Here is a 25089-nt window from a genome sequence, read left to right on the forward strand (position 1 = left end):
CTGCCTCTCCAAGTGCTGGGATTACAGGCTGTGTCACTGCACCTGGCTACCAGTCCTAATTAGAAATCAGGACAATTACTGCATTTGTTTTAAGTTGGGGCAGCATTTTTCAACCTGTGAGTCATGACCCCTTTTGGGAAGGGTGGGGTTCAAAACCCTTTTACAGGGATCGCCTATGACTATTTGCTTATCAGATATTTACATCATGATTCACAACAGTAGCAAAATTATAGCTATGAAGTAGCAATGAAAAAAACTGTATGGTTGGGGGTCAGCACAAAATGAGGAACTGTATTAAGGGGTTTCAGCCTTAGGAAGGTTGAGAACCACTGAGTTAAGAGTTTTACTCTTTAGCCCAGGCTAGCCTTGAACACATTAATCATCCTGTTTTCACCTACCAAATGCTGGGATTACAGGCTTGCAATATCATGGTTGCCTTCAATCACTTGAGTGGCATTCCACCCCAGTATCAGTGGTAATCTGTCAAGTCATACACAGACTATCTTCAATGTGTTCCTTGGTTTGCTAAGTAAATTACAACTACAGTATCATTCATGATCAGAATTATAGTGATGGTCTAGAAAACCTAGGTTAACAGACTCTACTCACAAAAGCAGCATAGACAAGGCAGATGATTATTTACTAAGCAACAAGTGTTAAAACACTTTTCTATATCCCAAATTAAAATTATGTAGCTTTTGGCCTCCCTTCTTGAATAGAAAGGTATCCTGGGACTTGGAAACACAGGAACCACACAGCTCTGAGAAGAGAAGGCATCTCCAATGAAACTGTTAAAGCTCTGAGGAAAGGTATCCTAGGGTTTGGAGTCTAGGAACCACATAGCTCTAAGGTGGGACTGTGTCCCAATGCAAGGGCATCCTGAGGCATGACAGCCAGAAACTACACAGTTCTGCTGAAGCCTCCTCAGCAGAGGTATTTGCAGCTCCCAAAGGAGAGTATCCTCAGCTGAGCTGAGGAGCTCAGGAGCCTCGGCCCTGCTCCACTTCACTTCTTGTCTTATTCACCTCATTGCTTCTTGGCTTCTTTTGATAACAGTGTCACACCAGGTAGCAAATCTCATAAAAGAGATTTATCCAGGGTGTGGAAGGACAAATCCAAGGTTGGCTGCCCCTGTTCCTGGGAGAGGACAGCAGGGAACTGAACAGACACAGGCTTTATATAGGATTCTTAGTGGGTGGAGCTTTTCATGGCAGAGATTTCCCAAGTGAGGACTGGTGAGATTTCAAGTGCTGAGTTTAGGGAGCTCAGGGATGAGTTTTTCTGCTTGGGTTGGTGCCTTTTTTCACCCCCATTTCTCTGCATTGGGCCATGGGTTAGGATGAGAAGACCTTTCTGGCCACAAGCAGCTTTGGCTGAGGCCCCATATCCATGGATAACTCCTGTGGCAGTACCTCATGATGGCCTGAGGGCTAAAGAAGTGCCGCCATTTTGGCAGTTTCTGTGGTAGTACTGTATGGTAGGCAGCTGCAGGATGGAGCAGAAAGGAGGTACCACTGCTTTGATGGCTCTTGTGGCACCCTGCTCAGTGACTACAACAGACCAAAACAACTTTATGATAGCTATGTGTGTTGCATGTATATACTCCTGTCCTCCCCAGTCCACCTCTTTTCAGCAATATCCAATTCAGATTTCCTCTTTACAAAGAGACTCTAGGCCAGTTGGGTAAACAGTAACTTTGGAAAGAAGAAAGAACCGACAAATCCAGCTATCAAGGATCCTTGAAAGCCACACTGTTTACATTTGATTTTAGACAACAAACAAAACAAAACCCCAAACCAAACAAGTCCCACCACTATATGTTTTTGAGGACAAAGAATGAAAATAATATTTTGTGTGTGTGTGACATCATCCCACTTATCTCATTTGCCTACGACTTGCTCTATAGCTGAGGTTGGCCTTGAGCTCCTCTTCCTCTTGCTTCTGCCTTGTAAGTGTGAGGATTACAGGCACACCCTACTCTACCTGGCTGGAAATGCTAGCCTGCCAGCATTTGGTGGCAGGATGCTGTGGCCAGAGAGAATAATCATGATTTTATCCTATAATTAGTTCTATAGTTTGTGAAACTTTGTTGTAGATATAAACTTCTTTTTGTTTTGGTCTGAGGTGTGGGATATGGGATGATTAAGATGGTTCACAGCAGTAGACTATTTGCCTCATGTGGGCTCTGAGAGTTCTTTGCCAGCTGCAGACAGTTTAAATCTGAGGACTCTGGAGAGAGACTAAGTGTCAGAACCCAGAGAGTGTGGGAGCTCCGAGAAAGAACAATGCTGCCCCTGCTTCCCCCTTGCTGCTTCTGGTTGCTGTTGTGAAATAAGAAGTTGGAGATCTCCTGAAAGGAGGACTGGACTGGCTCCAAGAAACCCTACGATCCTAACCAGCAGGAAGCAGCTAAGAGAACTATGCCTTCTCTCCCACTAACCTTTTCTCTCTCCTACCTAGTGTTGGAAAGAGATTGGAGTGGAGTAGGGAGAAAAAGATATAAGAAACATTAATAAAAGTTTTTTTTAAAAAGCATGCCAACAAAGCTTCATCAATCCTTATTAACAGGCTAATTTTTCTGTAAGTAGTTTAAAAAGATTTTACATTACGTCTAGGCATGGTGGTGCACACCTGTGATCTAAGCACTGCAGAGTCAGAAGCAAGATTGCTTTGAGACCAAGTGAGGCCAGCCTGGTCTACATAGCAAGTTCAGGTCACCTACAGTTACATAATGAGACCTTGCCTTCCAAAACTAAAAAATTCCAAATGGACTACAAAAATTCTGCTTTATTAAAAAAAAAAATGTAGTCAAAACCAAAAACTAATTTTATATATTAAGTTTTAAGGATGCAAACATTTTAGGGGGAACATGTTTCCTCTACCAAAATAAATGTGGGGGGGGGGAGAAAAAGAAAGAAAAAGAGAGAAAGGCAAACAAGACTTATGGTTTGGACATGAAGTATTAACCACAAAAGGTCCCCAAATGTTTCCTAGGCAACAGCTCTTACAACAGTTTTCTATAGCTAAAAAGACCGTCTTGGCTTGGTTTTGAAGGCCTGGTCCCCAGCTGGCAGTGATTTTAGGAGTTTCTAGAAACTTAAGGAGGTAGACCCTAGCTGGAAAAGGGGGGTCACTGGGGGTACATATTTGGGGACTGTATCTTGTCTGAGGCCTTGCTTGTCTGTCTGCGCTTTCTGTTTGCCATTAGGCAAGAAATCTCTGTCACATGTTCATGACACCATGATGGGCTATCTCATCCAGACCAGAATCAACAGGGCTATGGACTATGGATTAATAAAACTCGCCAGTTGATCCAATATTAGAGCAACACTGTAAGTGGGATGGAATGAGACTGCTTACGGTGCGGAACGGTACTGAGTACCTCACACAGGCTAGCCACGCTGTTACTGAGCTGTATTCCCAACCGCGGATTTAAGAGGTACTTACTGTGCTGCCCCTTCCCTGAGGAGATTGTCATTATTAAGCAGTAGCCGGACATCTGAGGAGGAAAGCATTGAAATATTGAGCACAGAACAAACTCAAAACATCTTAGTCCACTTTTAGAATACTCTTTTTTTTTTTTTTTTTTTTTTTTTTAAATTCAGGGCTTGCAAGATGAGTCTTCAGGTACATTCCACGTGTGGAAATTCTAAACATGCTAACGAGTAATGAACACTAGTGTTCATAGGTTCCTGTAGAATTATGTCTGCTATCATAACCCAACAAAAATTCTCATGGACTTTATTCATTTCTCATTCCTGCTCCCCATCATTCCTTTTTGACAGTATCTCAAACTCAGGTTGGCTTCAAACTCCCTTTACATAGCAGCTCCAGATGATCTTGCACTTATGATCACCATGCTCAGTTTATGCTGTGGTAGAGACTGAACTTACGGTTTTGTGCATGCTAAGTAAGCCCTCTACCAACTGAACTACATTAGAAAATTTTTGTCAATTTGTTTGAGACAGGGTCTCCTGCAGACTGAGCTGACCTCAAACTTACCATGTAGCTAAGGCTAAAACTTTGAACGCTTTGTCTGCCTGCCTGTCTTTGTATTTTTTTTTTGGAGGGGGGGGGTTAGGGTTTCTCTTTCTCCTGGCTATCCTGAAATGTACTCTGTAGACCAGGCTAGTCTCAAACTCACAGATATTCACCCGCCTCTGCCTCAAAAGTGCTCGAATTAAAAGCCTCCTCCGACAAGCAAGACTTTGAACTTTTGATCCTCCTGCCTCCCCCTTCCAAGTGCTGAGATTATAGGTGTACACCACCATACTTGGTACAGAGAAACCATCTGAAAACCAAGACCTCTTTTCATGTTTTGAGTTTGGTTTTGAGACCAGGTCTCACTCTGTAGTAAGCAGGTTTCCTTAAATTTATAATGCTCCTGTCGCAGCACCCATCTCAAGTACTGGGATTACAAGTACGTACCACCAGACTCACCTAATATTAGATCTAATATGAAAATCTTAAGGGGAAAATAAAGGTGGGCCTGCAATTTAATTAATTTTGTCTTTGTTTTTGAAGCAAAGGTTCATTGTGTACCCTAGGCTAGTCTGAACTAGAGTAATTCTCCTGCTTCTGTCTCTTAGGTACTGGGGTTACAGGCATGGGCCACCACTTCTGGATGAATCTGAATTTATTTTTGTTTGTTCGTTGTTTTGAAACAGGGCTTCTCTGTGTAGCCCTGGATTTCCTGGAACTCTGTAGACCAGGCTAGCCTTAAACTCAGAAATCTGATTGCCTTTGCCTCCCACGTGCTTCTATTGAAGACATGTGCTACCACTGCCCAAGCGAATCTGAAATTTTAATAAACTTCAGATTCAATCAGTTCTGCCATATTAGTCCTGGGAAATGTCATGTAGTATAGACTTTTTGAGGAAAGGCAGTGAGAATTGAAGCTTTTAACTTTTGTGATAAAACTAAAGGCATAGGCAGAATCAAAAAGTGAAAAAATTTAAAAGGCAATTTATTGTCATTCTTTTAAAATATGAAGCTATTTTAAATCTCTTCATTTATGTGTAGTTTTGAGACAGCCTTTAGTCCAGACTGGACTAGAGCTTGTAGCAATCCTCCTGCCTCCCCAGCACTGGAACTGCACATGTGAGCTGCATGTCAATTACCTTAAGTCTCTCCTCACTTAAGAATCCTAATTGAGAGTGGAATCCTAACTGATGGACTTGGCAAAGCTAAGTACTTGCCTCAAACCTAGAACTGAATCCTTTTTTTCTTTCTTTCTTTTTCTTTTTCTTTTCTTTTCTTTTTTTTTTTTTTTTTTAGTTTTTGGAGACAGGGTTTCTCTGTGTACCCCTGGCTGTCCTGGAATTCACTCTGTAGACCAGGCTGGCCTCTGCCTCCCAGACTGCTGGGATTATAGGCATGCACCACTACAACTGGCCACATTCAGTGGCTGAGTGGCCTTGAACAAAAACTTCAGCGTCTCTGAATGTTGGTTTCTTTAGCAAAGCTGTAACAGGCTGTGATTATCGGAAGCAGCAAGCACATACAGGTAGGTGTGTAGGTGCATGCCCATGTTCCACCACTCTAGAGGTCAAGGCCAGCCTGGGCCACAAAAGAGCAAAATTTAAGAAGAGAAAGGGCTGATGAGGCAGCTTGGCAAGTAAAGGAGCTTGCTGCTAGGCTTGAGAACTGAGTTCAGTTCCTAGGGCCCACACAGTAGAAAAGAGAACTGATTCTCACAAGTTGGTCCCCCTTTGCCCCCAAATAAATAAATGGCATAAAAATTTAAAAAGGAAAAAAAAATAAAATAAAAAAAGGGAAAGCTAAATAATGACAATGATTAAGGAAGACTTATAAAAGCTCAATATTAATCTTTACTTACCATTGAATACTTCATTAAACTCCCCTGGGGGTGCATGGGTGATGAATTTAGCAGCTATGCGTACCTAAAGAAAAATAAAATTTATAATGAGTGTACTGTGAAAAGACATAGCTGGAGGTAGCTGGGCGCCATCTAATCTTAGCACAAGTAGGCACATCTTGAGTTTAAGGGCAGCTTGGACATATATGGAGCCTTATCTACACCCCACCCTGAAAAAGGCCAAACAAGACAAATAATTAACATTTTCCCCTCTTTTATTTTTATTTTATGTGTTTGGGTGTTTTCCCTGCATTTGTGTCTGTGCACTACACACATGCAGTGCCCACAGGCCAGAATAGACTGTCATTACCCGTGTAACTGGAGTTATAGACAGCTGTGAGCTGGCATGTGGGTGCTGGGAAGCAAATACCAGTCTGCGAGAAGAGCAGCCAGTGCTATTGCCCACTGACTCATCTTTCCAGCAACTCTGTTTTTTTTCGAGGCATGGTTTCTCTGTGTAACTTGGCTGTCCTAGACTGGCTTTGCTGTCCTGGCTGGCCTTGAACTCACAGAGATCCACCTGCCTCTGCCTCCCCAAGTGTTGTGATTACAGGCGTGTGCCACCGCACCCAGCTGTTTGTTTGTTTTAAAGATTTATTTATCTTTATTTGTGTGCTGGTACCAGAGGCCAGCAGAGGTTGTCTGATCCCTGGAGCTGTAGTTATAGGCAACTGTAAGTTGCCCATAATTCATCTTTGTTTGCAAGATGCAGCAAAGACCCTTAATAGCTGAACTATCTCTCCTGCTTTTTGTTTTTGCAACATGATCTCATTGTAGCTCAGGCTAGCTCAAAGTTGCTATATAACTGATCTTGCCTACCCTTCTTTCTACAAGAATTATAGGTGTGTACAACCACTTTTATGTAGGGCTGCGATATAACTCAGGGCTTTCTGCACACTAAACACTCTACCAACTGAGCTACATTCCCTGCCTACAATAGCTCTTGAAATAAAAATCCATTTAAACCTTAACTGTTTAGAATCCTTTAGATTTTTCCCACAAACACGCCAAAGCTATTTCTATCAATTACAGATATATTTTATAATATATGTGCTATAAGCCACTTTGAATTTTAAAAAACATTTATTTTTAAATATGTGTGTGTGCTTGCATGTTTTGTGTACCACATGTGTGCTGGAGGCTGAGGAGGCCAGAAGAGGGCATATTCACAGGTGGCTTATGAATGGCCACATGGGTGCTGGGGAACGAGCCAAGGTGGGTCTTCCGAAACAGCAGGAAATACCTTTACCCACAGAGCCGTATTTCCAGCTTCTTGAATTTTTTCTTTTAAAAACTGATTAATCAGTTTTGGTCAAAATGTAAAACAATCACAAATAAAGCAATCTATGATCTCTCAAGTAAATACCAATATCAAAGAGCATTTATCTAAATGCAAGATTTAGTACTAACAATGTGATTTACAAATTAAAAGGAACAAAACTGCCAGGCAGTGGTGGCTTTAATCCCAGCACTCTGGAGGCAGAGGCATGCGGATCTCTGTGAGTTCAAGACCAGCCTGGCTTACAGAGTGAGTTCGAGGATGGGGAGGAGGAAAAGCAAAAACATGATTGTTTTAAATTTTACTCGAAAAAAGATGATAAAACTCAACACTAAGTATCTTAGAAACCAACAAATTACTAGGTTTTGGAAGCGTCAGAATAAGTTTCCTTGATCTGATAACTGGTTAGAATTCCAAAGCAACCACATAATGAGGAAAATTAAGCATCAGTTTTAAAGGCAGGACAAAGCTGACTCCTATCATTTGTACTATTCAAACTCTTCATTACAGGAATAAAGCATTATGGAGAAACTTTCTTCTGGGCTCCTTCTAAGCTCGACCTAAGCCATTCTAGACGTGTTAGAATCTATCCTGCATTTCATTCTTTCTTCTATATTTAACTTCATTTTATGTTTTGAGCAGCTCACTTTCAGTTTGCTAACATGTTCTTCAGCTGTGCCCAGTTTGCTGTTCAGATTATTTTGACTCCCAAGTTTTTACCTTCCTGATTTTTAGGGATTTCCTTTTAAGTATGTACAACTGTCTCTCTGAGAATATCAGCTCTGTTTGGCACTCCTTTTAGCTTTCCTGTTCATTTGACCTATAGCCTGTCCCTAGTTCTTTTAACGGAAAACTTGCTGCTTCTGGTTTTTTTTTTTTTTTTTTTTTTTGAGACAGGGTCTCTCTCTATAGCCCAGGCTGTCCTGGAACTATGTAAATACACTAGTACACTAGGCTGGCCTCAAACTCAGAGTGATCCACCTTCGTGCCTCCCAGAGCTGGAGTTAAAGGTATGTGCCATCACACCCTCCAGGAACACCTGATCTTTTGAATAAGCCTAAGGGCAGTAGGCCACCTGTAGGGTTGCTGGCCTTTTTGGAGGTTTGGTAGGTGAAGGAAAAGGGTTTGAGATGGGACCTCATCTAGTCCAATCTTGCCTCAAACTCAGTATGTAGCTCAGATTAGCCTTGAACTCCTGCTTCAGCCACATGAATTCTGGGACGTGAGACAGGTGTGAGACACTCTGACTAGCTCAGTGTTCATTCTCAATGCTATATTTTGAGAATAAATGCTATTTTCGCCTATAGCTTTGTGTAAATGGAAGGCTAGATAGCAATCCCTCAATTAGGATGTGCTAAGGCTGTTCTAGGTCCTTTCTGCCTTATTCCTGAAGTTCCTCTAGATGTGCTTCTATTTGGCATTTGACAATATCTGCACACAGATCTCGATAGCTGTAGTCATGATGGAATGATGATAATTAGCAGGCCTGGGATGGCTAATGTTTGTCAACAGGACATGGGCTGGAGTCAACACATAGGAAAGAACCTCAACTAAGAAAATGCCCCCATAAGTCTGGCTGTATGAAAGCCTATAGGGCATTTTCTTAATGATTGCTGGGGAAGGGCCCCACTCATGGTGGGTAGTACCATACCTGGGCTGGTGGTCCTGGTTCCATAAAAAAGCAGGAGGAACAAGCCAGTGAGCAGCACTCCTCCAGGGCCTTTGCATCAGTTCCTGCCTTCAGGTTTCTGCACTGCCTTTCTTCAATGATGAAGAACTTGCTTTTGGTCATAGTGTTTCATTTAGTTACAGCAATAGAAACCCTGACTAAGGCAATACCTAACTTCAAAGGAATTTTTCAGGATAGTTCTAGCATACTATGGCAAAAATGACAGTGAAAACTCCCTAATATTTAATGTGCCACTCAAGAAGATGTTAAATTCCCTGAAGCAGAGCAAAGATGATTATCTATCAGGTAAGGCAGCTCCTATTTCCAGATTTGCACTTTCATACAATTTTAAGTTCTTTATGATTATATGAAAGCCAAGTCATTGTGTGTGTGTGTGTGTGTGTGTGTGTATGCACAGGTATGCACTTGTTACAGAAGGTATGTGGAGGGAACTCACAGGATAACTCCAAAGTTGGTTCTTTCCTGCTACCTTGTGAGATCCAGGGAAGAATTTAAGTTATCTTAAATTCTTGTACACAAGTACCTCCACCCACTGGGTTATCTCACAGGTCTTCAAGTCATTCTTAAGCAGGAAAAAACAACAACAAAACAAACGAAAAACAGTCCCACAAGCCTTTTGAAAATAAGCTGGAAGCTGAATGTGCAAGTACACTACTTAAACCTACATGGGAGCCACAAAGATGGCTTGGTGGGTAGAGAAAGCACTTGATGGCAAGCTTGAAAACCTAAAATTCAATCCCTGATATTCAGACTCAGTGGAAGCTGAGAACCATTCCCTCAAATTGTCTGCTAACCTGTGTGGTTTGCAACTACTCATACAAATTTACACGAAACAAGTAAATAAAATGCTTTAGAAATTAAATCACGAACGGGAAAACTTAAAATAAAATAAGACAAAACAAACAAAAAGTTTAAATGTAGTTGGGAATGTAGTGGCTCATTTGATCCTATAATCCCAGAACTTGGAAGGTTGAGACAGGAGGATCGCCTCAAGTTCAAAGCAGTCTGGGTGACATTAGTGAGAGAGAGTGCTTCTCTATGTAGTCCTGCTCCTAATGGAATTCACAATGTAGACCAGGCTGGCTTCAAAATCACAGACATCTGCCTCCTTTGCTGGGCGTGGTGGCACACGCCTGTAATCCCAGAGTCAGAGGCAGGTGGATCTCTGTGAATTCAAGGCCAGCCTGGTCTACAACAGGACAGCGAAGGCTACACAGAGAAACCCTGTCTTGAAAAACAAACAAACAAACAAACAAACAACAAAACAAAACAAAAAACACCAAAACCCAAAACCAAACAAAAAGATGAGTGGCATCAAAACTGAAAAGAACCGAGTTGAACATGTGGTGGTTCACAACCCTAATCCCAGCACTCAGGAGGCTGAGGCAGGAGGATTGCTGTTTGAGCCTGGACTACAGAGTGAGACTTTGTCTCAAAATCAAAATAAACTAAGAAAGGCTGGAAAAAGGATCAGAGGCTAAGATCACTTAATACTCATGCAGAGGAGCCAGATTTGGTTCCCAGCACCCATATGGCCGCTCAGAGACATCTTCTGTAATTCCAGCTCCAGAAGGTTCTGATGCCCTCTTCTGGCCTCTGGGTACTGCCTGCACATGGTGTACTTTCATAAGTCAAAACACTTATACACACGACATAAAACAAACATAAGATAAAAATCATCAAAGAAGGCAAAAGACTGAAAGAAGGCATGTCAGCATGCTGAACGGCAGCAAGGAAGGTAAAATAGTCTCTCTTTGACCAAGAGCTTGCCATGTTCATTTCCTATCTAAAGAGGGTCTTGGCAATTTAGACTGAGAGGCTGTTAAATGAGATTACATTTAAAGAGAAAAGTACTCCAAAGGTTCTCTTCTTTTTTCTAAAGAAAAGAGCTCAAGTGTGTAACAGTGACAGGAGAACATCAAGTAGCAGTATTGAATTCTGGTTCAAGTGCTGGAAAAAAGCAACCGCCATTCATCTGAGATCATCAAGAATATTGACAGCCTTTCAAGTATAAATTGATTTTTCATTCTTTGAATGCAATGCCATAAAAGTAGCTCAAAGTAGTAGGAATTTATATACCCGGTCTAAACTGAACACTAAAATTGGATCTATGGCCTATTAGGCTCCTCTTCCTTCTCAGCTCTATTTCCTACTACTTAGCTTTTGAACCTGTCTCAGAACTACCTGCAGTTTTGTTGCTTTTTGTCGAAAATAAGCTACCAGGGCAGTGGTTCTTAACCTGTGGGGCAAACCTCTTGGAGTGGTCAAACAACTTTTTCACAGGGATCACCAACTGTATATCAGATATTACATTCATAACAGCAGCAAAATTACAGTTATGAAGTAGTAATGAAAATAATTTTATGGTTGGAGATACCACAACATGAACTATTAAAGGGTCACAGCATTACAAAAGCTGAGAATCACTGTTCTAGACTGCATAGTCATTAATTTCTATTTTAGCTGAGTGATTGAGTACTTGCATTGCATGCAAGGATCCCCAGAACTGCCAAAAAAAAAGGCTCTCTTTTAACGTTATTTATTTAATACAGCACATTCTTCTACCTTACATACAAATTAACTGTTGTTCCTTCTTGCCCATTTACCTGCTTTTTTCTTTATGGAACTTGTCATGGCTAAACATATAACTGTTTATTGCCCAGTTCCTCTAAAAAAAAATTTTGCAAAGCACAGCAGGGGTCAACAAACAGCTAATGCAGGAGGCAGAGGGTAAGTGCTTTTGGGATGGTTAGTCACATGTTTTCTGTCCCACAAAGTGAACAAACATGACTGATCAAAAACCTTTGTATAGGAAAATGTATATTTCAAGACATTTTTACATCAAGAGATGATACTCTTTTGGTTGTGTTTCAGGCTTTGTAAAAGCAAACAGCAGACTGGATTTGCCCTATGGGGTCATGGTATACAAACTTCTGGCACAAAGCATTATGTTTGTTCACTGCTGTACACCCAAAAGTAACTCCTGGTGAGTGCCCTATATTAATGCAAACAAATGAATACCATTTTATGTTTGCATAGCTTTCATTAAAGCTTTTCTGTTGATCTTTATTAAGGTAAGCCGGAAGAGACCACAATCTGAGATTGTCTAAGACTAGGGGGTGAGCTGAAACTGAAGTCTAGGCATTTGACTATAATACGTATTAACAGAGAATAAAAATCCAGAGTATTTTTGTGTCATAGATTCTGTTTTGCCTTTTTAGTTTTTTATGTTGTATGTGTAAAGACAGAGGGAGTTGGAAGGGAGAAGAGGGAGGCGCAGAGAGAAAGAGAGAGAATGATGCTTGGCTAAAATTTGTTTTTGGGTTATTTTTGTTTTGTTGAGGCAGGTTTTTGCTCTGTGGCACAGGGTAGCTTTGAACTTGTGACAATCTTCTGGCCTATGATGTATCATGTCCCCTCCCCTCCTTTTGGTAAGAATTGACTCAAAGCTTTGCTTTTGAAATCTGTAGCTCTAAGAAAAATGGGAAGGAGGGATATGTAAAACAATAAATAGTAAATTTAAAAGTCAAAACAATCATTTTGCTTCAGAACTGAGGTGGTAAGATGGCTACATGGATAAGGACTCTTATTGACACACCTGACAATCCCAGTTCAATCCCCAGGACACACATGGTGGGAGAAGTGATTGCCACAAGTTGTTGTCTTCTATTAAACTTCATCTTCATTTTTACCTACTTTAAAAAATATTATAACTGCCTACTGAATTCTGAGCTATTAATATATTTTAGAAAATTTTAGATGCGTAAGAATTCTGTCACTAGGTAATAATCACATTTGACTTAGGCAGCAAAGGAAAGGCCATCAGTCAATATTGCCTAAATTTTTCTATTTAGAGTGAAATTTCTGCTAGGTAATCTGCTTAGTATTTACCAAATCCTTACGATTTTGCTTTTTGACCTTGACTTACACTGCCCTTGAAAGCTGTGCCTCTCTCCTCATGTCTGCCTGTCAGAATCTTCCTATCTTTAAGATTGGGCATTCTGTTCTTTCCAGGAGTACTCCCTAGTACAAGAATATTCCCCTGTGCTCCTATCATATTTTGCTTGAACATTTATCACAGAACTTAAAAATAACTGCTGTTAACTAGCTTTATAGATACTATCCTGTGCCAGATCAAGCTTTGTTTTAGGCAAACTTGAAAATGGTTTCTCTTTTCCATAATATAGATGGTCTAGCAAATTAAATAGAACAGAGCAGGCAGTTAAGTAAATGTTCTACAAAATCTCTTTTGTCTACTTTGAATAAAGTGACAGATACTGGTCTTATTTTAAAATACTATGTTGAGTATAACAAAATAGAAAGAGTCTTTGGAGTTGGTTTTGAATTTCAGTCTTACTTTTTTAAAATCCCCCTTTTAAACTCTGTCTGTCTCCCTCTTTTCCTCCCTAGTTTTGTTTCTTGAAATAGGGGCTCATGTACCTCAGGAGGCCTGGACTTCTGTTCTGTCTCCAAGTGCTTGGATTACAGAGGTAATTACAGGTACATTTATGCCTGGCTTTAATTTCAATCTATTAAATTTTCTTTGAACTATGTCTGCTCCTTACAGTAGTAAGAGATCCGCCTGTCTCTGCCTCCCTGAGTGCTACGATTAAAGGTGGAAGCCGTTCCCTTTGGCTATGTCATGGGGATTTTCATCATCTTTCCACTTGTAAAGCCATGATTCTCAAAGTGTCTTTTTAGCACATCTTATGTGATAATTTTTGGTGGCATGCTTAAAGAAGTTCAAAAGACCAGTACCTTGATTTAACAATAATTATGATGCTACCAGAGCATCTGGATGTCTCAATAGCTATGAAGGTATTTGTGTTGACATGGTATCAACTTGGTCTGCTGTGCCACTGTATCAGAAGAACTGCTCAGCATTTTCACCTACTACCTACCACCTATACAAAGGAGCCAAGGTCCTACGGAGGATACAAGCTCTGAAAGCAGATTGTCAACACTGTATCCACCCTACTAATTACTAGTTCTGGACAGTTGGTTCTATTTATTATTATTATTATATTATTACATTCAGTTTACTTCTAGGGATGTTTTGACAGGAATGCATATTTATGAAGGACTTAACACATAATAAACACTGAACAGGTTATTTCAATGCAATACAATCACAAAGCAAAGTCTCTCCATTAAAAAAAAAACCCACCATCTTTCTTTGATGCAGCCTTCTTGCTTTTGTCTTACATAGTAATGTATGGTTCACTCAGATGCCTATTGCATCTCACAATGACTTAAAATATGCACGTGCAAGCAATAATAAGGATAAACTTTACATATTACTCAAAACTGAGTAACATAGCTGTGAAGAATTATAGTAACCCAGCTGGAAAGGACAACAATTGTTCTCCTCTGCCAGAGGCAGCAAAAAATTAAGAATGCTGTAAAGGCGGCTGAAGAGATGTCTCAGCAGTTGAGAGTACAGACTGGTCTTGCAGATCTGAGCTCAGTTCCTGGTTTCCATGGGGAGTGGGGTAGGGGCCCTTACAATTGACTGAAACTCCAACTACATGGAATTATCATGGGATCCAACTCTTTCTAGACGCTACACTCATGTGCACATACTTTCTTCCTCCCCCCAAATAATGATGAAAATAAGTCATAAACTGTTGTTAAAGCGCCTGGCATGGTGATGTATAGCTTTAATCCCAATATTCTGGAGGCAGGTAGAGGCAGACAAATCTCTGTGAATTTGAGGCCATCCTGATCTACACAGCAAGTTCCAGGACAGCTAGGACTACGTAATAGAGAGAACCTGTTAAAAAACCAAAATAAATAAGTGGTCCTCTTGGAGGCAGATTTCTGTGAATTCAAAGATACCCTGGGCTACAAAATATAAACAAAAGGGCAAAGGAGTTGGCTCAGTGGGAAAAGACACTTGCTGGCAAGTCTGATATTTCAAGTTCAATCTCTGGAACTCACACAAGGGAAGGAGAAACCAACATCCTGCAAATTGTCTTCTTTGATTTGTCATGGTACACACACACACACACACACACACACACACACACTGTAAAAAGAAGTTAAAAAACAAAATAGATTAAAACGAATACAGGACAGCCAAAGCTACACAAAGAAACCCTGTCTCAAAAAATAAAAAAATAAAACAAAACGAAAACAAAAAAGACCTTTAAACTGGGCATGGTGGCACATGCTTTTAATCCCAGTACTCAGGGTGGCAGATCCAAGTGGAGCTCTGTGAGTTCAAGGCCAGTCTGATGTACAAAGCGAGTCCAGAATAACCAGGATTGTTATACAAAGAAACCCTGTGTTGAAAAACAAAAACAAAGAAAAAGGACTGGAGATATACAGCTCGGTGGTGGAGTGCGTGCCAAACAAACAATGAAAAATAAAAGGCCCTGGAGTATGGACAGGTTAAGTAAAAAGTAGAGGTAGGGTATGGTAGTGAATGCCTATAATCCCAAACACTTGGGAGGTGGAAGCATGTGATGGTTTGAATAAAAATGGCTCCCACAGGCTCATAGGGATTGGCACTATTTGGAGATGTAGCCTTGTTGGAGTAGCTGTGGTTTTGTTGGCGAAGGTGTGTCACTAAAAGGGGCTGGCTTTGATGTCTCAGAAGTGTCACTGTCACTCCCTGCTGCCTTCAAATTAAGAGGTAAGCCAGCTCCAATTAAATAGTTTCCTTTCTAAGAGTTGCTGTGGTCATGGTGTCTCTTCACAGCAATAGAAAACCTAACTAAGACAAGGCAGGAGGATCATCCTTTCTATACATTAAATTTCAAGCCAGCCTGCCTACAGGAGACTCCCATTTCTAAAAAAAAAAAAAAAAAGGAAAAAGGGTTTCTTTCTTGGTTTGGAGATACAGTAGATATAGTTTGGTGGTAGGATGCTTCCTTAGTATTCGCAAGGCCCAGGGTTCAATCCCCAGTACTACAAAAAATGTATTCTGTGTTCTTTTGTAAGTAAGAGAATAATGGAGGGATGAATAGAAAGGCAAAGTTCCAGAGAAGGCTCTAACAAAGATAAGACAGACAAAAACTTATGTTTGTATTGTTTTTGTTGTTGTTTTGTTTTTAAACAGAATCTCACTGGCCTGGAAAATGCTAAGTAGACTGGTCTGACCTTGAATTTACAAAGACCTCCCCACCTCTGCCTTCAGAGTGTTAAGAAAGGCATTCACTACCATGTCCAGCCTATATGGACTCCTTTTCTATCAGTGCACAGCTGGCAACCCAAGATGCTTAGCCTGAATGTGCTAGACACACACATCCGTCTTCCAACAGCAACCTAGCAACTTTTTGGCCAACTAGGACTCCCACTCACTCCAACTAAGTTTCTCTTCCCTTGGCAAATCATCAAAAACTCCTTTCAGGTAGGGAAGATAGGAAGTTGATATGACCTAAACTAGTTTTGGGTGTGTTTCCAATAAGGTAATCTGTAACCTCCAAGTTAATTTTTGGGGGAAATCTATTTACCATCTTATGGCTAAGAATAATTAGTCATAAATATAAATAAAAATCAAAAGTATCATGGGATGGGACACGCCAGTGTGCAGATTCACATAACCCAAGCCTGTTAATCAAAACAGGAAACCTCTTGGCCCACCCCTTAGTACCTAAACTCTTCCCTCCTTTAGAAACCATAAATGCAGCCCCCGGAAGTAACTTGGGGCCCTTGAGTGGTCTCACTCATGTGGCCAGATGTAGAGTGACTATTTTTCCTGATCTGTATGATGGTTTCCTTTTTGAATTAAATTTTCTTCCATTGAAAATCTTCATGTGTTTATTTCAATTCCTTGAATAAGATGCCAAGAACCTGGAAACACCAGGTCCAGACCCTGATCACATGCAGCAGGAAAGAGAAAAGGAATAGTACATGGATGTTAAAATCTAGCTTTAAAACACCCAAGTAGTCTTTTTTCTATTTTTCATAAATTTTTATTTTTTAATATTAGTTACAGTTTATTTACTTTGTATCCCAGCTGTAGCCCCCTCCCTCATTCTCTCCCAATCCCACCCTCCCTCCCTCATCTCCTCCCCTTCCAAGTAGTCTTTTGTCTTCAATATTATGACTATACTTTCTTCTATCTAGGGTTTTTAATTTCATAATCCATATAAGGACTTCATTCATTTTTGGCAAGGAGATGCAAAGAATGCCTGGTTCTAAGTCTTTTCTACAGGCTCTGAAGGAAAGGCCTCGTATCAAAGGCAATACTTGCCTGAGGGTCTTTGCCAGGCTATTGCAGGTGCACACACATAGTCACAGCGGCACACACAAGGTGTTGCAGCTTTATGGAATCTATTAGGAAAATGCTGCCGGGGGCAGCAGTCAATGTTCCCAGCAGTGGCATGGCAGAGCATCAGAAACAGCAGCAAGTGCTCACATATAATGATACACAAAAAGGTATTCAAACCATAGATACTATCAGAAATACCTGGGGGAAAGAGTACTTCAGAAGAGCTGAGCGAGAAATACAGGAATGAACAAAGCTAGGATCTTTTTCATCCAGTTAAAACTGTAACAACACTGTGTTCTTGGTGCTGTCCTAAGCACCAGATAAAAAGGCACAATTCCAGTTACAAAGAAACTAACTCTGCTTGTTATCACAGCAAGCTCAGGAATGTAGACAATCTAAGAACCTCGAGAACATTTTAATGTTTCAATTTTTTAAAGTGAGATTTCTTTATAAGACTGAGAAAGCTCAGTAAGCTTTGTTGAAACACTCTTTTCAAATTCCTCTCATTTCAGAAGGAAACTGAGGCCCACTGACAGACTCCTAACATTTAGAATCATTGTTTTCCACTACATCACAATACCTTATTTATAATTCCTTAAATAATCATTTGATTGGTTTATCTTTCTATCCTTATTCTCCTCCTCCTCTTTTTTTTTTTCTTTCTTTCAAGGCAGGGCTTCTCTGTGTAGCTCTTGCTGTCCTGGAACTCACTCTGTAGCCCAGAGTGGTCTTGAACTCACATAGCTCTGCCTGCCTCTGCCTCCTTAGTGCTAGAACTAACGGTGAGCATCACCATTGCTCAGCACTGTTTTTTTGCTCACAGATCATAAGAAATGGTGTAGTACAAAAGCAATGGCCGAGAAGCAGACAAATCTGGGGTCTATATTTTATGAGTTATTATACTACCCCGTTTAACACACCAAAGCTTGTTTTAATAAAAGTTTGGCATTCTAGAAGAAATAATAAACCTATAATCACATGAGTTATAGCTGTTTAGGTTTTGGTTCTGGTTCAGGATTTATTTATTTTTATGGTTCAGGATTTTGTAATAAATTATAAGACTACTACTATCAGCAGAGCTAAACTAAAGGGCATGAAGATGAAAACAATATAAAGAATGTTAGCTGATGACTTCTTAGAAAGTCTTGGCAAATAAGACTGAGAGCTTACTTCATCCTACAAAGGTTTAACTCATTTAGTAAAATATATAATTGAGGATATTCAGCTTAAAAGTAGATGTTTACGAACTCTTAACAAATCTTAAATTCTAGCTTCTATCTACAAGATTTAAAAACTATTGCTATTATTAAAGTCGGGAGGGGGTATGCATTTGTCAAAGCGCATATGTGGATGTCAGGGGAAAACTCTATGAGGTCATCTCTCTCCCTTCACCTTTACATGTGTTCCAGCGAGTGAACTCAAGTTACCAGGTGTGCCGAACAAGCACCTTTACCCACACTGAGCCATTTCTCGCTGGTCTATTTGTATTTTTTACATCTTGATTACACAGTTTGATAAACCTGTTTCTAGAAGAAAGGAGGAGGAAGAGAAAGGAGCAGGAAGAGGAGGAGGAGGAAATATAGTTGGGCATAACAGTTTACACTTGTAATTCCATCATTCTGGAGGCTGAGACAGGATGACAGTTCAATGCCAGCCTTGGTTATGTAACCAATTCTAGGCTGGCCTGAGCTATATACTAAGATCTTGCTCTAAAAGCAAAACAAAGTAGACAAACAAAAAAGCTTGAAAAAAAAATGCCTTTAAGCCAGGTGTGATGTGATAGCTACATACTTGTAATCTCAGCACCCCACAAAGCTGAACTGGGAATACCCAGAGAGTATGTGGACAAGTTGAGCTACAGAATGAGACTGTTTCAAAATTCAAACATAAAATGGAACAAAGACTTACAAAGGATAACACTGTCTAAATTAAAAGCATACAGATCCATTTCTCAGAATTTAAAGGTGTATGCACATATTTTGTTCATTAGGTTAGAGGAAAACCATACTAATCATTTTTTTTCAGTCTTAGAATTCTCTTTACATTGTTGGAAACAAACAAACAAACAAACAAACAAACAAACAAAAACCAGCATTAAAAAACCAACAAATCAATGCTGAATCATGAAATAAAGAAAACAGATAAGGTAAAGAACCCAAACAAAGAATTCATCTCACGATTCAAACTTCCTAATTAGGCCATCTTGGTCTTGGTAAGCATTTAGAACCGAGTTAACTGAAGAGTGTAAGTACCTAGAATAGATTCCAGAAACAACTCCAGTATAAGACTAGAAGCATTTATTTGCCTGTTACCACATTTTTCACTTCCTGCTTTCTTTAGGCAGCTCATTCTGACTATTTCAGGTAACAACGGCAGAAGTGAAAACAAAACAAAACAAAAAAAAAAAAACCAAAAAAACAAAAACAAAAACAAAAAAAAACAAACAAAAAAACACCAAGCCAAACCAACTTCCTCTTTAGAAGTGATAAAAGCTTTAGCAGCTGGTTATAAACATAATTTTACTTGCTTTTATAGAAATGCTTGAAAGAAAATCAAAGACCTCACTGCCATGCCAAACTTAGGTCAGGGTTTACTGCTTTCAGAAAACATAACAAAGATAAAAAAGAATATTAAATTATTCCTTTTAGCACCACAACACTTAAAACAAAACAGAACAATAAAAACAAAACATACCTATTCCAAATCAAATGCATTTCAAGTCTCCAACAAGAAAGAAGGAAATGAAAACTGGATTTCCTGCAAGGATTCAAAGTAGAACCTAATGCTCAAATATCTTGCAGTCCTGGGGACTGGTCCTAGAGGCTTTGCAGATGCGGGGCAAATGCTGTACCACTGACCTGTGTATCCAACCCATGTCCCACCTCCCTTTCATTTTTGAGACAGTCTGTAATGCTTTAATGTCTTTATGGTGCACCAACTTTTCCAAGCTGAACTTCAATTTGTCCTGTAGTCTGAACAGACCTTACATTTTCTCTTGTCTCAGCTTCCTAAACTGATGACAAGCCTGGGTCACCAAGCCAGGAAAGATTAAAACTATCTTCCACCTTTATTTTTAGGATTAGTTTGTACTGCTGGGGTGGTGGCTCACGACTATAAACCTGACCCAAGGACCCAACGACAGAAGAGTCACTGGGAGTTAAGTCTGGCTACAGATTAGCTTGAGCTACAAAATTCGGACAGTTAAAAAAAAAAAATCAAAATAATAAACAAATAAGCAGTGCAAAAATCATCAAGGGCTACTTGCTTATGAATCTCAAGACATTTAAATCAGTAAAATAAAATTAGAAACAGGTTTCTGAGAAAGGGTCTCATCCATGTAGGCAAGGAGGAGTGTGAGTGAATTCCGAATCCTCTATGCATTTACCTCGCATGACCTGAGAGTATCACAGACAGGCACCATCAGGCCCAGCCTTTCCCCTAGCTTTTCTAAATTCTTGACTTCAGTTAAAATAAATCTAAAGATTAGAAACAAAAGCAAGTAAGAAGCTGAAAAATCAAGAAGTCTTACAAAGCCCTTTCTTCTTCCTCCCTCCCTCTCCATTTTTTTCAAGATAGCTTCTCTGTGTAACCCTGGCTGTACTAGAACTCACTCTGTAGACCAGGCTAGCCTAGAACTCACAGAGTTCTGCCTGCCTCTGCCTCCCAAGTGCTGGGATTAAAGATGTGCACCACCACTACCCAGCAGCCCTTTCTTTCTACTCATAGATCTAGAGAGGTATGAATGTGTCTGTTAGCTCTGGGGAAAGGAATCGAATAAAACTACAGGAATCTCAAATTACTAGGGTCTCTCTATGTAGTCCTGGAAGTCACTATATAAACAAGGCTGGCTTCCACAACTCAGAGATCTACCTGCTTCTGCCTCCTGAGTACTGAGATTAAAGGTATGCAACACCATGCCTGGTTCAAAGCATAAGGATTTTACTTTATTATTATACTTCATTATCTACAGTAAAGACAATGTAGTCAATTGACAAACAAAAAAAGAACTCTATTATACCCAGCATTATGGGGTTCAGCTATAATCTCAACACAAGAAAGGCAGAGACAGAACAAATAGGAGCCCAGTCCAACCTAAAGAAGAAGTTCTAGACCAGCTAGGGCTACATAGGAAGACTCTATCCCAATACACGACAAAACAACACACAAACAAACAATTCTTTAGTAAAATAGGATTAAAATTTATCAGTATTTCTGGGGCAGACTTACTAAATTATGATAGCTTGTTCTATCGTTATTAAAAGTACGCAACAAAGCTAAGTGTGAATGGTATATGCCTATTACAGCAGTAATAGAGAGGTGCTGACAGGCGGATTAGGGGTTGGGGTCATTCTTGGCTATACAGTGAGTTAGAGGCTTACTTGAACCACACAAGACCCAGTCTCTAGAAACATAATAAAATCTCACTCTAACTTGATGTTATGTGAACCACAAGTATTTGCCTTAGAATAAACATTGTCATCGTTCTCTTTCCAGTGTTAGTTTTGAGATGTCTTTTTGTTCCCAGGTCATTAACATTTATAATGCTCAATGTCCAAATAAGAGAAAATAATGCTGAAGTGTTATTTGGTGTTTTGTTTTTGTTTTTTTGTGATGATGAAGTTCAAACACAGGACATTCCACACATTAAGTGCTTTACCAATAAACTGCCATCCTGTACCCTGTTAAGATGTTTGTAAAGATGTTAAGTGGTTTGTAACAGTGTTAAGCTCCATTTTCAGCATTTAAAGATGGTGACCCATACACAGACAGGTGTATGTTAAATTATTCTTTATGGAGAAGTGATCAAAAACAGTCTGGTCCCCCTCAACAATCTTCATTTTTTTTTTCTATTATAAGAACCCACGCAGATTTTATAGAACACTGGAGAGTACATACTTCCTAATAATTACTGCAAAAACAAAAGACGTATTTTTGTCCCCACATGGAGTTAGATGCTTCTTTCCTTTTTGGACAAACTGTTTAGCAAATGATGCTGTTGTCAGAAAAAAAGTTCTCCCATCTGATTTAGAACACACCCTTGTATTTAAGACACCTGCAAAAATCTAAGCACACAAACCACTCTGACAAATCCAGTTATAAAGGTCATCAAAAGGGTTGGGATGTTTCGCCTAAACTGAATGTGTTAATGTGAGGTTATTTACTACATAACTTTTCTGGAGTTGGAAAAAAAAGAAAAACAAAAACAAAAAATAACAGTCAACTGGCTACTTCTCACTGTTTAACAGAAAGCCAAAAACTACTTCGAAAAAATTATAGTTAAGAATATTAAGAGAGATGGGATGGTGTCACCTTGGGGCCAAATGTACACACAGAGAGTATCAAGAGGAATAAAGGTGCTGGTCAAATTCTTAAGCAAGTGCCCTGAGATTTGCTGATTTATTTTTATTGAATTAGTTCAATCGTCAGTGGCTGAGAAAAGATGAGGGTATGTAGTTAGGTGGACAGACAGCACCAGAGGACCTCTCCCTGTCAATGAGTCCTGACAGAAAAATCACTTCCTGAAGAAGGAGGAGCAAAAGGGAAGTTAAGGAGGTCACTCTGATCAGGAAGTGACTGGTCCTAAACTAACCCCAATCGTACCTATATATGGGGGGAACGGGTGAGCCCCAACAGCCAAAGGCGGTCAAACAACTGCTGCCTGACACGTCCCGACATCACCTTCACCTCCCCTCTTATAATTACAGAAGAGACTCCACAGTCAAAAGTCGACCAGTTAAAAGTGTTTCCTCTTTTGAAGGAAGGCTGTGCTCAGTCCAGAATGAAAAGAAGAGTTGAGGAATGGGGAACTGGGGCCACCGTGAGGCAAAGGAAAGCCCCTTTAAGGAAGGAAGCGTCCCGGGTGCAGAGGGAATATGCCAGCACCGGGAAACGACCTTCTTTCTCCTGGGGACCCCGCCGGGCTTCCCACTGCGGCCGGCTCGGACCCCTGAGCCCCGTCGGGGGTGGAGGTGAAAGAGAGAGGCGGACCCCTTACCTTCTCCTCATCCGACACCCGATCCTCGAAGTCGGCCATCTTGGCTGCTCTGGCCCAGCCCGGCGGCCGGCGCGAGGCAGGCCGGGAAGGAAGCTGAGTGGTGGAATCACCGAGGGGGCCGTCGGAAGGACCCGCCCGGAAGCTCCGGCCAAGAGGGCGCCATGTCAGTTCCGCGCGGGCGTGACAGCCTAGAGCGGGAAGCGCGCTAGGAAGTGGCTCTGCCTTCAACGTCTTGCAGTCTTGACATCTTTCTCACTGAGTTTCAGGCATTTCCCCGTTCATCCCGGGAGGTTGGTGGCGTGTCTCGTGGCGCCTGGGATCCCTCCGGTCAAGTAGCAGTTGCTACACCTACTTGTTTTCCCGGTCCCGTTGGTCTCGTGGGCAGCCGAGTCCGGTGCGCTAAGAGCTGCTCGGCTCTAGGAGACACCAGTACCTTTCCACCCCGGAACGGGGCGAAAGGCGACCCACAACCTCGTAGGGAACCAAAACCACTTCCCTCCGGCGCCACATTGAGTCCGTTTCCTGCGGAATAAGTGTCACCATCGGATCCTTCCCCGCCCTCCTAGCGGACTAGGTAGCCCCTCGGTCGGCCACCGCGCTCCGCCACATTCGGGGTCTCTGTCCGGTTCCTCAAGACTTGAGTCTTGTCGGAGGCCAGCTTCAAGTCCGCCACTATCCCAGGATTCCCAACTCCAGGTTTCCTGCCCTTCTCCCCTCCCAGGTCCCGGCGCCTGCCGGAGCCGCAAGATGGCGGACGGAGACTACTTCGCGGAAGCCGCGCGAGCCGTGGGCTGTCCCCATGCACCTGCTCCGGGCTTAGGCCTGGGCCCGCCGCTGGGCTGGAAAGAGCGGCTGAAAGCCGGGCTGGCGAATTCAGGGTCCACGCTGTGGTTCCTGGCGGGGCTGGGGCTGCTTTACGCTCTGAGGGTCCCGCTAAGGCTGTGTGACAACGTGACAGCGGGTGAGAGGCCCAAACCTCCTGGACGGTCGGGGGCTGGCGCCAAAGATCAGAGAGTCTCAGGGAGTCATGGAGGGCTTTTGCAGAAGGAATGGGTAGTGCATGCTCCAGTGCGTTAGGTTTGTTTTGTTTTGTTTTGTTTTTTTTTTTTCTTCTTTCCTCCCCCTCGGGCCTCAACAACCCGGCAGCTGATTGTCAAACCTGTGCTGCAGTTTATCGGCCCCTCCCTAGAGCTCGGAAGGTTCGCCCTCTCGGTTCTGTGTGCCTTACGGCAGGGAAAGCTACCTGACAAGCTGCAAGCTTCAGGTATTAAGGTAGAAGAGAGCATTCCCGGATTTGGACACACAATTTGTATTTATATACGTTATAATTTGCTGGTCTCCTTGAAAATCGTACCTTTTCAGTCTCCAGCTGTCTAACTAAAGAACCCACACCCAGAAAATCAAGATAAGTACATCCATAATACAAGATAGAAAAATACTAAGATTTTAGTGGAATCATACTTTTATTGTAAAACGGTTCTATTAAGAAACATTACTTGTAATATTTTTATCCTTCAGACTTTATCTTGAGTAAAAAGATGGTACAGGAAAGGGAGAGGGGAGAGAAGCACAAATAACAGTGGGTTTGTTTAATATGTTCTTTCAGCATTTGTACAGTGTTACGTAGCCTGGGCTACAAGATAAAGACTTGTAAGCAATGTTGATCCATGTGGATTCTGCAAATACTATTCCATAGCCATAGGTAGAATGAAAGAATGGGGTCCTGGACGTTTTATGGTGTTATTGCAGTATTTCTTTCTGCAGCCTCAGAAGATGGAAGTATTTCTGTTAGACGGTGACTCTTTTAAGTTTTCTGTTCCTTGAGAAGGCAGTAGTCTCCCTTTTCTATTCCATGAGATGACATGAAAGACTGTAGGATGATGTTTTAAAATGCTTTGGATATTTTAGACATAGGTACCACGTAACAGGTGGATGAAGTGTTTAATGGTAGTTTGTATGCTCATTTAAATGCTATGCATTGAGTTTGTCCTTTGTTTTTCTACTTATGTTGTTGCTTTGAGGCCAGGAT

General features: G+C 41.1%; 2 protein-coding genes across 2 annotated transcripts in view; one reads left to right on the forward strand and one right to left on the reverse strand.

Moving 5' to 3' along the window:
- Positions 1-23283, reverse strand: part of Capza1 (capping actin protein of muscle Z-line subunit alpha 1) — a 40213-nt gene extending 16930 nt beyond the window's left edge. Inside the window, exons 1-3 of the mRNA XM_055628892.1 lie at positions 23061-23283; positions 5840-5903; positions 3448-3499 (exon numbers count right to left, since the gene is read on the reverse strand). Of these exons, the coding sequence (XP_055484867.1) occupies positions 3448-3499; positions 5840-5903; positions 23061-23099 (155 nt within the window). The 5' untranslated portion in view covers positions 23100-23283. The remainder of the gene's footprint in view (positions 1-3447; positions 3500-5839; positions 5904-23060) is intronic.
- A 336-nt stretch (positions 23284-23619) lies between these two features.
- The window catches only part of St7l (suppression of tumorigenicity 7 like), a 68095-nt gene continuing 66625 nt past the window's right edge, over positions 23620-25089 (forward strand). Inside the window, exon 1 of the mRNA XM_055628878.1 lies at positions 23620-24021. Coding sequence (XP_055484853.1) covers positions 23808-24021 — 214 coding nt within the window. The 5' untranslated portion in view covers positions 23620-23807. The remainder of the gene's footprint in view (positions 24022-25089) is intronic.

The sequence above is a fragment of the Psammomys obesus genome, unplaced genomic scaffold, assembly GCF_907164565.1.
Source record: "Psammomys obesus unplaced genomic scaffold, mPsaObe1.curated_primary_1811, whole genome shotgun sequence".
NCBI lineage: Eukaryota > Metazoa > Chordata > Mammalia > Rodentia > Muridae > Psammomys > Psammomys obesus.